Source organism: Leucoraja erinacea, chromosome 29 (genome assembly GCF_028641065.1).
Source record: "Leucoraja erinacea ecotype New England chromosome 29, Leri_hhj_1, whole genome shotgun sequence".
NCBI lineage: Eukaryota > Metazoa > Chordata > Chondrichthyes > Rajiformes > Rajidae > Leucoraja > Leucoraja erinaceus.
The window spans coordinates 6,916,722-6,930,057 of NC_073405.1; the positions used below are offsets into that span (position 1 = coordinate 6,916,722).

The window sequence follows — 13,336 nt, forward strand, 5'->3', positions numbered from 1 at the left end:
GAAGTTGGGGTAAGTGTGAGGGACGTCGTAACCAACTTCAGAATTCCAAATGTGAAGTGAAATGAAGGTAAAGGGAACCGAGAGCTGAAGGGACAACAACAGCTAAAGTGCCTGGTAAATATTGGCCGTGCAGATATCGGAATTCAAAATATTGGGGATTATCGTGTTTGCGCACTGCATTTCATCAAGTAAGGCATTATTTGTGGTTTTTCTTGATTCCTTTGGTATCTAAAAAGTCTCAGAAGTGATAAATCTGGCTGTAAATTTTGCTTCAAATGCGTTTTCCTTTTGTATGTCAAAACCCACTTGAGAGCCATGGGCGATTTTAAAATTTTACAGCCAGATTTATCGCTTCTGAAACTTTTTAGATGCCAATGGAATCAAGAAAAAACACAAATAATGCCTTGCTGTTGGTGAAACGCAGTGAGCAAACGGCCAATGTTCGCCAAGCACTCTGGCTGTTGTTGTCCCTTCAGCTCTTGTTTCTATCTAAAGTCATTTCTCCTCACTTTTGGAATTCTGAATTAGGCCAAATGTCTCTCACGCTTATCCCGATTTCCATAATTATTTACTGCGTAAAAATTGACAATTTCTGCGGGTTTTAATGGGCCCACTACGCTGGAAACAATGGTAAGTGTCTGCCTGCAGTTATCTTCAACGCCAGAGACCTGGGTTCGATCCTGACTATGGGTGCTGTCTGTACGGAGTGCGTACGTTCTCCCCGTGACTGCGTGGGTTTTCTCCGGGTGCCCCAGTTTCCTCCCATGCATCAAAGAAGTGCAGGTTTGTAAGTGAATTGGCTTTAGTAAAATTGTAAGTTGTCCCTGGTGTGTAGGATAGTGCTTGTGTGATCATTGGTCAGCGCGGACTTGGTGGGCAGAAGGGCCTGTTTCTGCACTGTATATTCTAAGGTTTAAAAGGTCAGTAGGTCTCCTGAACTGTTTGGAGTAATCATGAAAGGTGTTGCAGCATGAAGTTATTGCAAGAAACCTACTGTGTGAACTATCTGTCAGGTAATGGGATCGGAGACATCTGTGAAGGAGATTTTGACGATGACAAAGTGATTGACGTCATTGACGTGTGCCCGGAGAACGCCCAGATTACACTCACCGATTTCCGAGCCTTCCAGACAATAGTGTTGGACCCTGAGGGAGATGCACAAATCGACCCAAACTGGATTGTCTTAAACCAGGTGCGTAATCTATCCATGCAAAGCCATATAGAGTCTTCAGGCACGGAGGTGTGACTGTGGCTCCAGTTCCCTCCCATAACTCAACGAAGTGAAGGTTTGTAGGTTAAATCGGCCCCAGAGGCTTATAAAGTTGTCAGAAACAACAGTCGGTCTGAGGATTGGGAGCACCTTTTGTGCAGGGTTGGTCTCCAAATTTGAGGAAGGACATTCTTGCTATTGAGGGAGTGCAGCGTAGGTTCACGAGGTTAATTCCCGGGATGGTGGGACTGTCATATGTTGATCGAATGTAGCGGCTGGGCTTGTATACTCTGGAATTTAGAAGGATGAGAGGATATCTTATTGAAACATACAAGATTATTAAGGGATTGGACACGCTAGAGGCAGGAAAAATGTTCCCGATGTTGGGGGAGTCCGGAACCAGGGACCACAGTATAAGAATAAGGGGTAGGCCATTTAGAACGGAGATGAGGAAAAGCCTTTTTACCCAGAGAGTTGTGAATCTGTGGAATTCTCTGCCTCAGAAAACAGTGGAGGCCAGTTCTCTGGATGCTTTCAAGAGAGAGTTAGATAGAGCTCTTATAGATAGTGGAGTCAGGGGATATGGGGAGAAGGCGGGAACGGGATACTGAATGTGGATGATCAGCCATGATCACAGTGAATGGCGGTGCTGGCTCGAAGGGCTGAATGGCCTACTCCTGCACCTATTGTGTATTGTCTATTTTCTTAAAATGTAGCAAAGGCCAACCAATGAGTTGACTTAAAACAAAGGCAAGACAGAATGAGGGAGTTCAGTAGCTAGAAACATATGAGAGCATTTGTAGTTTTACAAAAGGGAATAGACTAGTGAATGAGCAGGGACCAATTGGTCAATCAAGAGTCAACTTCTGCCCACTGAGTCCACGGCAACCAGTAGTCACCCGTGTACTGCACACTACTCTTTACAGAGGCCAAATAATCTACAAACCTGTACGTCTTCAGAAGACCAGAGCACCCGGAGAAAACCCACGCGATCACAAGGAGAATGTGCAAACTCCACACGGACCGCGCTTGGAGTCGGGATCGAACCCGCGTCTCGGGCGCCGTGAAGCAGCAACTCTACCGCTGTGCCACCGTGCCGCACCATAGCTGTACGCAACAGCAACCCACCTCGCCCACTCACTCCCCCCTACCTTCTCCCCTCCTTACCTTTCAAATACCCCGCAGCTGCCCCTCAGTGAATGCTCCGAATGAATCTGCTGTGCATTTCAGACACAGACTCCTCGCTGTGTAAAATCCCTTCCCTCACATCTTGCCGCGCTTTGTCCCGCCCCCTACCTCTTTAACAACTTTCACCCCCCCTTACTACAATCGGTCTGAAGAAAGGTCCTGACCCCAAAATGTCACCTATCCGTGTCCTCCAGAGATGCTGCCTGACCCGCTGAGTAACCGGGCGTTTTGTGCTCTACGCACGATTCCAGCGCCTGTCCTTCCTTGCACCTTCCATCGCATCTCTTGTGTTTTATCTGCTAGTCATTCGCTGCCCCCTGATTCTTCACCCCTCTGTCAGTGGTGGAGCTCATAGAGGAATAGATCGGGTAGATGCACAGAGTCTTGTACCCAGAGTAGGGGAATCGAGGACCAGAGGACATTGGTTCAAGGTGAAGGGGAAAGGATTTAATAGGAATCCGAGGGGCGACTTTTTCCACACAGAGGGTGGTGAGTGTATGGAACAAGCTGCCAGAGGAGGTAGTTGAGGCTGGGACTATCCCATCATTTAAGAAACAGTTGGACAGGTTCATGGACAGGACAGGTTTGTGGGACTAGGGAAGGCAAGTGGGATTAGGGCAGCTGGTACATTGTTGGCCAGTGTGGGCGTGTCGGGCCGAAGGGCCTGTTTCCGCACTGTATCACTCTATGACCTGTTAACTGATTTTGCACTGATGTGTTTCACACCTCATCGTGTCGAGACAGTGAAATATTTAACTATTCACTAATTACTTTCTTTGAGGTTTTGAGATGTGTGCAGCTGGGGTTGTGGTGGTTCCTGCACTGCAGATGTGCCACAGACTTCATTTTGAAAGTTTCAAAAATATATATCATGTTGGTGTTTAAGGGATGTATCTCATGGTTGATGTGATGTTGCAGGGGATGGAGATAGTGCAGACGATGAACAGTGACCCAGGCCTCGCCGTTGGTAAGTGTTTACGTTCACTGTTCCATTTAGTTTATTACCACGTGTACCGAGCGAGGTACAGTGTAAAGCTTTTGTGTTGCGTGCTAACCAGTCTGCGGAAAGACAATGTTCTGGGACAATAAAACGCTCTTGACTCTTGTTCTTCTATCTCTCCATATATTGAAAGTGACTTTGCGGGTAGATGGGGTGAACCAGAAGCCATTCAGTTATATTGGCCTTCATCAGTAGTTGAGGCCAGTTCATTGGCTATATTTAAGAGGGCGTTGATGTGGCCCTTGTGGCTAAAGGGATCAGGGGGTATGGAGAGAAGGCAGGTACAGGATCCTGAGTTGGATGATCAGCCATGATCATATTGAATGGCGGTGCAGGCTCGAAGGGCCGAATGGTCTACTCCTGCACCTATTTTCTACGTTTCTATCAGTCGTGGTATTGTATGTAGAAGGAATGGGTGACTGAAGAGGGGTCTCGACCCGAAACGTCACCCATTCCATCGCTCCAGAGATGCCACCTGTCCCGCTGAGTTACTCCAGCTTTTAGAAACATAGAATCATAGAAAATAGGCTCCGACTTTATTCCTTGGAGCACAGGAGGATGAATGGTGATCTTATAGAGGTGAATAAGGTCATGAGGGCAATCTACAGGGTGCATGCACAGAGTCTTTTATCCAGAGTAGGGGTCTCAAGAACCAGGGGAGATAGGTTTAAGGTGAGAGGGGAAATGGTTTAATAGAAACCTGAGGGGCAACGTTTTCACAGAAGATGGAGGGTAATATGGAATGAGCTGCCAGAGGAGGATGTTGAGGCAGTTACTATGAGAACATTTAAAAGGTGTTTGGACAGGTACATGGATAGGAAAGGATATGGGCCAAACGCGGGCAGGTGGGACTAGTGCAGTCGGCATGAAGGGGATGGGCCGAAGAGCATGTTACCGTGCTGTATGACTCTGTGAATGCCTGTGTCCTCGCCGTGCTGCCGGTTCCTCTTCATAAGCAGCCCGTTCTTCCTCCGCAGGGTACACGGCTTTCAATGGTGTGGACTTTGAGGGAACGTTTCATGTGAACACTGTGACAGATGATGACTACGCTGGATTCATCTTCGGCTATCAGGACAGCTCCAGCTTCTATGTGGTGATGTGGAAACAGACGGAGCAAACCTACTGGCAGGCCAATCCCTTCCGCGCTGTGGCTGAGCCTGGCATCCAGCTCAAGGTAGGCAACATCCATCCTCCACCGAGATGAGAAAAACATTTTTCACACAGAGAGTGGTGAATCTGTGGAATTCTCTGCCACAGAAGGTAGTTGAGGCCAGTTCATTGGCTATATTTAAGAGGGAGTTAGATGTGGCCCTTGTGGCTAAAGGGATCAGGGGGTATGGAGAGAAGGCAGGTACAGGATACTGAGTTGGATGATCAGCCATGATGATCAGCCATGATCATAGAAACATAGAAACATAGAAATTAGGTGCAGGAGTAGGCCATTCGGCCCTTCGAGCCTGCACCGCCATTTAATATGATCATGGCTGATCATCCAACTCAGTATCCCGTACCTGCACTGCCATTCATATTGAATGGCGGTGCAGGCGCGAAGGGCCGAATGGCCTACCCTATGTTTCTATGGTTCTATCACTCTAGCTATGTTCGTTGATTAGTTAATTAGTTGGCTGGTTGGCTAATTAGTTCGTTAGTTTAGTTTATTGTCGCGTGTACTGAGGTAATAGACACTAGGTGCAGGAGTAGGCCATTCGGCCCTTCGAGCCAGCACTGCCATTCAATGTGATCATGGCTGATCATCCCCAATCAGTACTCCAGGTACAGTGAAAAGCTTTTTTGGTTGTGTGTTGTCCCGTCAGTGGGAAAAGCCGTCCACAGTGCACAGATACAGTAGAATGGGAATAGGATGAAGTCAAGTAAAGTCCGGTTCCTTTATTGAATTAGATTCAGATCAATTGAGAACGGCAGGGATCAGGTTGTGCATTCTGGACCTCAGTAACAAACCTGTAGAGCCAACATCAACTCCAGGCTGCCACTGAAAATAGTCGTAAAGATGGGATTCTACCATACATCAGAGGGCCCATCGGTCCTAGTAAGGGATCAGCTATTTCATTTTGTCATTATTTTCCATTGCTCCATTCTCTGAAGAGCTCTGGACACGCCCCCCCCCCCACCCCCCCCCCCCCCCCACACATTGACCCAATACAAACCTGCACGTCTTTGGAATGTGGGAGGAAACCGGGAGGAGCACCCGGCGAAAACCCCTGAATGGGTTAATATTTGAGGGCACAGGGTCTATACTCGCTGGATCGATGAGGGGGGGACCTCACTGAAACTTACTGAACAGTGAAAGGCCTGCATAGAATGGATGCGGAGAGGATGTTTCCACTAGTGGGAGAGTCTAGGAGCAGAGGTCATAGCCTCAGAATTAAAGGACGTTAGTTTAGGAAGGAGATGAGAAGGAGTTTCTTTAGCGAAAGGTGTGGTGAATCTGTGGAATGGAATTAATTGCCGCAGAAAGCTGTGGAGGCCGACAATGGATGTTTTTCAGGCAGAGATGGATAGATTTTTGATTAGTACAGGTGTCAGGGGTTACGGGGAGAAGGCAGGAGAATGGGGTAAGGAGAGAGAGATAGATCAGCCATGATTGAATGGCGGGTAGACACAAAATGCTGGAGTATCTCAGCGGGACAGGCAGCTTCTTTGGAGAGAAGGAATGGGTAACGTTTCTGGTCGAGACCCTTCAGGCAGAATGGCGGAGTAGACTTGATGGGCCGAATGGCCTAATTCTCCTCCTATCACTTATGAACATGAACTTTCAACCCTGAATGCATTGAAAGAGTCACAGCATGGAAACAGGCCCTTCCATGGTCAACTCACTACGTCCATGCTGCCCAACTCCAATAATCCTATACTATCCCATTTTCTCCGGGTGCTCCGGTTTCCTCCCACACTACAAAGATGTACAGGTTTGTACTCTTTGGAGAAATTGGAAATTGGTCGGCACGGACTGGGTGGGCCGAAGGGCCTGTTTCCATGCTGTATCGCTAAAATCTAGAGGTAATGAATCCCGAATCAACTTCCTCAGTAAATCCCATCTGTTTCGGTCCTGACCAACTGAAGTGTGACACTCCCGTAAACAGGCAGTGAAGTCGCAGACGGGCCCGGGGCAACACCTGCGGAATGCTCTCTGGCACACGGGAGACACGAATGACCAGGTCCGGCTCCTGTGGAAGGATCCCAGGAACATCGGCTGGAAAGACAATACGTCGTATCGCTGGTTCCTGCAGCACCGGCCACAGGTCGGGTACATCAGGTGGGTCAGAACATTCCAGCCCCCCCCCCCCACATCTCCCCTCCCCCACACTATCCTCCCCCCCCTTCCCTCCCCCCACACACCTCCACTTCCTCCCCACCCCCCCCCCCCCACACCCCCCCCCCCCACCCCCCCCCCCCCCCCCCCCCCCCCCCCCCCCCCCCCCCCCCCCCCCCCCCCCCCCCCCCCCCCCCCCCCCCCCCCCACCCCTCCCCTCCCCACCCCCACCTCCCACGCCTCTCCCTCCCCGCCTTCAGTTTGCTCACTGCTCACTTCACGCCTGGGCAGGGGTCCACTAGGCGGTCCAGATTACCCCCACATCCTCCCCACCCCCACCAGCAGGTGGTTCACCACCTCCCCCCTGGCCTGGTACCTGAGATGGGTCACATATCCCTCGGGGTTGGGACACGAGGTGGGTCATTTCTCCCTGGGATCAGATACATCAGCTGGATCGGGTTTCCCCACAGTTGGGATATCGAGTGGGTCACCCTGACGTAAGGTGGGTCACCGGCCTGCCTGGGGTGGAACATCAGGCAGGTGCCGCGTGTCTCCTGGGGTTGGAGAGTCCAGTGGGTCGCATATCCCCGGGGACTGGGATATCTGGAGGGTCTCGCGTCTCCCTTCAGGGCGGGACATGTGGTTGGGTCACAGCGCCCCGGGGGGCTGGGACCTTGGGTGGGTCGCGTGTCATCTCGCACCCCGACACCGGGCAGGATGTCAGGATGGTGAGGTCTCTCCCGGAGGTGGGACATCTGGTGGGTCACGCCTCCGAGCTTTGGGATGTCGGGAGGGTCTCGTCTGCCACAGGTTGGGAGGGTCACGTGTCGTCTTGCACTCGGATAAAAAAAACGCCATTGACCGTTGACCTCCATGGGCCATCGAGTGGGTCTCGTCTCCGCCAGCACCGTGGGTCACCACCTCTCCTGGGGTCGGCAGTGAGGGAGACTACAAGAGCAGACGATGGCCGAGTTCATCTGCGGTTTTTGTCCCTCCCCCTCCCCTCCCCCTCCCCTCACAGGGTGCGGCTGTACGAGGGGCCGGAGATTGTGGCTGATTCCAGGGTGATCATCGACACCACGATGCGTGGAGGGAGACTCGGAGTCTTCTGCTTCTCCCAGGAGAATATCATTTGGGCAAATCTACGCTACCGTTGCAACGGTGAGGGGATGGTTGGGGGGGGGGGGGGGGGGGGGGGGCGGTGATCTGACGTGATGGAGGGGGGGGGGGGGGGGGGGGGGGGGGGAGGGGTGGTGGGGGGGAGGGGAGGGGGAGAGGGGGGAGTAAGGTGTATAGATGCACAGAGTCTCTTGCCCAGAGGTGTGGAGTGAGGGGAGGGGAGGGGTGGAGGAGAGGAGTGGGGGGAGGTGAGGGGAGGGATGGTGATGAAGTGAAGGTGTGGGGGGGGGGGGGGGGGTGGGGTGGAGGAGGTGTGGGGGGAGCTGAATCGAGGACCAGAGGACATAGGTTCAAGGTGAAGGGGAAAATATTTAATTGGAATCCGAGGGGTAACGTTTTCACACAAAGGGTGGTTGGCGTATGGAACAAGCTGCCAGAGGAGGTAGTTGAGGCTGGGACTATCCCAACGATTAAGATACAGTTAGACGGGTACATGGATAGGACAGATTTGGAGAGATATGGACGATCGCAGGCCTTTCCACCCAACGTGCCTACACCGGCCAACATCTACACTAGTCCCACCTGCTTGTGTTTGGCCCATATCCCTCTAAACCTGTTCTATCTATGTACCAGTCTAATTGTTTCTTAAAAATTGCATAATCCTAGCACAAGAAGCAATTTCAGAGACAACTGGACAGGTACATGGATAGGACAGGTTCAGAGAGTCATGGGCCAAACGTGAGCAGGTGGGATGAGTGTAGATGGGGCGTGTTAGTTGGCATGAGCACGAGATGTCGAAGGGCTTGTTTCCACGTCGGTGACAATGTAACTCTATGTTCTCACAAACACCTTCAACTCACTCCAGCCGCTTCACCTTTTCTCCTCAGACACAGTTCCAGAAGATTTCCGCCCAGCCCAACTACAGTCGCAGTTTTGAAGGTGACCTCTGAACTCCTGATCCTCAAGAACCATTGACCCTTGAACCCTGACAAGTGGCAATCTCTCATCACAGCCTTGAATCAATGTTTTTTTTCTGCTCCTTCCCCACGGTTTAGTCGGCATCAGTTGGACCTGGGAGTGTCGCAAACACCAGGCCCGGGATGAAGACTGATCTGACTCGTGACTTCTCTCTTCAGTTGATTCCTCAGTGTTGAGGTGATCACATTCACAACACCGTCTCAAGAGATGTTTTGGCAGCAGTGGGGTGAAGCAGGAGCAGGGCAGAGCAAAGAGAAACAGATTTTAGCCGGAGTTTCAGAACTCTGCTCAATTATACCAAAGTGGATTTGTAGAAACTAACAGTGCAGGTGGAGGCCATTGTGCCCGACTTACCTGTGCTGGCTCTTCAAGGCAGCAATGATGCCTAATCCACACCACTGCTTTTGGTCAGTAACCTACTCGTTCCCACATATTTCCAACAATAGACAATAGGTGCAGGAGTAGGCCATTCGGCCCTTCGAGCCAGCACCGCCACTCAATGTAATCATGGCTGATCATCCCCAATCAGTACCCCGTTCCTGCCTTCTCCCCATATCCCCTGACTCCGCTATTTTTAAGAGCCCTATCTAGCTCTCTCTTGAAAGCATCCAGAGAACCTGCCTCCACCACCCTCTGAGGCAGAGAATTCCACAGACTCACCACCCTCTGTGAGAAAAAGTGCTTCCTCGTCTCCATTCTAAATGGCTTACTCCTTATTCTTAAACTGTGGCCCCTGGTTCTGGACTCCCCCCAACATCGGGAACATGTTTCCTGCCTCTAGCGTGTCCAAACCCTTAACAATATTATATGTTACAAACGAGATACCCTCTCATCCTTCTAAACTCCAGAGTGTAAACTCCCTTTTACAATTATTTCTGTATTCAGCTTCCACATTTTCAGGGAGATTTCAGTTTCTGACACCAAATGAGAAACATCTCCAGCCTGATACTTTTTGGTAATGACTTTAGATCTTGGGCTTTCAATCTACTGTCCAGAGTCAATGGGATTCTCAAAACCTATTTTTTAAACAGTTCCTATATGAGGTACGTGGAGTATGGTTCCAATTCTTGCTCATAGTTGAAGCTCATCATTGCCTGGCAACATTGCTCTGTTGAAGACACAAGGGACTGTGTATACTAGTTAACCTAATTTTTCAGTGGGTCAGGCAGTATCTCTGGTGATGATGAATGGGTGACATATTGGGTGGGGACCCTTCTTCAGTCTGACTGAAGTAGGGGGGGCAGTGGCAAAGCTGGAAAAGAGAGGTGTGAGTGGGACAAAGCCTGGGAAGTGATAGGGGATGCGGGTGAGGAGGTTAGCAGCAGGTCAGAGATGAAAAGTCAAAATGGGAGCTAAGGGATAGAGGAAGTGTGAAATGTGAGGTCAGATGAAGGATGATAGGTGGGGAGGGCGAAGAGGAGAAATGGGTGCACTATCAGGTGGTCCCAATGAAGGGGGGGGGGGGGGGGGAAGGGATCGTTTATCTAAAACGGGAGAATTTAATTTTCATTCCGTGGAGTTGCAAGCCACCCAAGTGGAATACGAGGTGCTGTTCCTCCAATTTGCTTGTGGCCTCACTCTGGCAATGGAGGGGGCCTCGGACAGCAATATCAGTGTGGGAATGGGAGCTAAAATGGTTAGCAACCATAAGACCTCCAGTTTCAGGCCTCACTGGCATTGAAGGAGGCCCAGGACAGAAATGGTTGCGATACTGACCTGTTTTTCATTGCCTGAGTGACGTCGGTATAGCACGCAAACTGGGCGAACGGCACCTCGTATTCCACTTGGGTTACTTACAAACTAACGATATGAACATTAAATTCTCCAAATGGAAGTAAACAACCCCCACTCACTTTTTCCCCCCTCTCTCCTGCGTACACATTTCTCCTCTCCCCAATGCCTTCCACCTATATTCCTTCATCTTTCACTTTTTACACGGCTTCAATTCTTTTCTCACACTTTTTATCTTTTCCTCTCTGGCCTTTGTCCAACCATTCACCAGTCATCCCCCCCCCCCCCCCCCCCCCCACCCCCCACCTGTATCCACCAAACATTTGCCAGGCTTTGTCCCACCCCCACCTCCCTACCAGCTTTCTCCCCCCTACAATAATCAGTCTCAAGAAGTGTCTCAACCCAAAACATCACCCATCCATGTTCTCCAGAGATTCTGCCCGACCCACTGAGTTAAACCCCTGCCCCACGGTACGAGTTCATTCCAAGAGTTCTCCCGAGTTTGCCCTGATTCGAACTCGGAGATTTACGGTAATGGCCGCTCGTCGGTACTCGGGGCTCTCGTGGACATTTTTCATCATGTTGAAAAATCTTCACAAATCCTCCCGAGCTTACCTGCCGTTAGCGGGTCTTCCCGAGTACCTGCCGTTGGCGTAACGAGCCGCCAAGAGACGTCCCCGAGCTTCGACGTACCCGCTACGTTCATTCTCCGTGCTTATGAATTTGATTTTTTTTTTAACTCGGGAGAGCTCTTGGAATGAACTCGCACCATGGGACAGGGCTGTAACTCCAGCACTTTATGCCAATGTTGCTCTCTTCCTTTCCAGTGCCCTTCGATTCCTCCCATTTTAAAGGGCTAGACAAAATTGGCCGAAAATGGAGTATTTAACAGGTACTACTAGCCCTTCAGCCCAAACCCTCTTTACAGTTGTTGGGCTTAGTGAGGAACTCGATGAAGACTGCACATTTGGAAAGCAGTGGCTGTACTCCTAAGAGCAAAATCCATGGAGCGTTGGGAAGGCAGGCAGTAGATCTTATCCCAGACTACAGGTAATAAACCTGCTCACTGCACCCTGAAAGATGGAAAGAAAAAGGGCATGGGCTCAAGAGGTCTAGAGGCAGAGTCTAAAGGTCTGGATTTGATGGTCAGGGTCCTAGGTTCAGATGTTAAGAGTCAGGGGTCATAGTCACCGGTTATATGTGGTGGAGGGTCTTTTGGTCATCATTACGATTTGCTATTTTACTCTTTATCATGCCCAATTGATATGCCATTACTCAGATGAACCCCAGCAAACAGAGGCTACCACACTGGGTCTGACTTTCTAATCTCCCGTAAGCAGCCTGATCACCTGGATTCTCAATGCCAACATCACAAGTAAATAGAAATTTGTCTTGCAGAGAAATGTAGAGATTGTTACCATGCGCCACACCAAACATAATAGGGCTTGAAAGGAGCAGCTTTTAACACATCCATCTTTTCGAAATGATGTTGCATATTTTCGTCAGCTTTATATGGAATTTATTGACATGAAATTTACTCATTCAAAGATGGCCCAAATGTAATTCACAATGTACACCTTTTACATTTAGCTGCAGATGTTTTCTGAATATAACTAAATAAATACTACTCCCACTTTTTTGCTCACTCACAAGATTGTTTCTTTCAAAGCTGGTTGGGAAAGTGAGGATGTGAAGAGGATACTTCATAAGTGATGGGAGCGGAATTAGGTCATTCGTCCCATCGAGACTACTCCGCCATTCAATCATAGGTAATCTATCTTTCCCTCTCAACCCCATTCTCCTGCCTTCTCCCCATTACCCCCGTACTAATCAAGAATCTATCAATCTCTGCCTTAGAAATATCCATTGGCTTGGCCTCTGAAGCTTTCCGCGGCAATGAATTCCACAGATTCACCGCCCTCTGACTAAAGAATACCGAGCATCACAAGTTGAATGATGTGGTTGATAAGGTGGTGTTAGGCAGAATATAGAATGAAGGAGATGATGAGGATCCACCTTGAGAAAGAACAGAAACAGTTTGAGCAACATTGTTTTCTGGAGAGGTCTGGGCTGCTGGTTCAGGAACTGCAACGAGTAAATGTGCAGTGCGTTTGGGCAGGTAGTTGGTCACTAAGATATGGTTTATAGCGCATATGAAAGGAGCAACTGAACACAACTTGGGTGTTACTTCTGGGGGGAACTGGGTGTTTTTCAGTCTCCGATACCTGCCTTGGAAGAAATGCAACAGAAGGACAATTTTCGGGTTGCTTTAGTATTTAGAACTGAATAAATTAGCAGTGTATTGAGCAGCCGATTCCAGCCACCCACCCACCTACCAGGTTTGCTGCCTGCAGCTAACATCATCTGATGCAGTTAATTAACAGCCTGCAGGAGACTTGCAGAAACCGCACTATTTAACAGCTACAGTCCGATTATTTCTCTTTTTTTTTTCACTTCTAATGGATATTCTGATACTCACTAATGCGAACAGACATAATATACTTTTCCCCCAATATCAGAGGCAATCACTCTGACACAGGTAGATTTTTAAAAAAAGACACAGAGTGTTGGAGTAACTTAGTGGGCCAGGCAGCATCTCTGGACAACATGGATGGGTGGTTGGTGGGAAGGGATGGTGAGAAAGCTGGAAGAGAGGTTGGGGAAGAGGGGCAGGACCATAGAACAATGCTTGGTGATCTTTGGACAAAAGCCAGAGGTGAAAATAGAACAAGTGCGAGATAATGATTGAAAAGGTGCAAATTGTGAGAGCAAAGGATGTTGGTGGAGGTGGAGAATGGGTGCAAGTCCGGGAAGGGCACAAGGAAGAGCGGGAAGAGGAAAA

General features: G+C 49.6%; 2 protein-coding genes across 2 annotated transcripts in view; one reads left to right on the forward strand and one right to left on the reverse strand.

The window, feature by feature from the left end:
- The window catches only part of comp (cartilage oligomeric matrix protein), a 29,528-nt gene extending 17,058 nt beyond the window's left edge, over positions 1-12,470 (forward strand). Inside the window, exons 14-19 of the mRNA XM_055658475.1 lie at positions 1,014-1,192; positions 3,317-3,365; positions 4,376-4,572; positions 6,497-6,669; positions 7,688-7,827; positions 8,673-12,470. Coding sequence (XP_055514450.1) covers positions 1,014-1,192; positions 3,317-3,365; positions 4,376-4,572; positions 6,497-6,669; positions 7,688-7,827; positions 8,673-8,722 — 788 coding nt within the window. The 3' untranslated portion in view covers positions 8,723-12,470. The remainder of the gene's footprint in view (positions 1-1,013; positions 1,193-3,316; positions 3,366-4,375; positions 4,573-6,496; positions 6,670-7,687; positions 7,828-8,672) is intronic.
- LOC129711090 (CREB-regulated transcription coactivator 1-like) overlaps positions 1-13,336 on the reverse strand; it is an 80,278-nt gene that overhangs the window by 7,580 nt on the left and 59,362 nt on the right. The gene's annotated exons all lie outside the window — the stretch shown is intronic.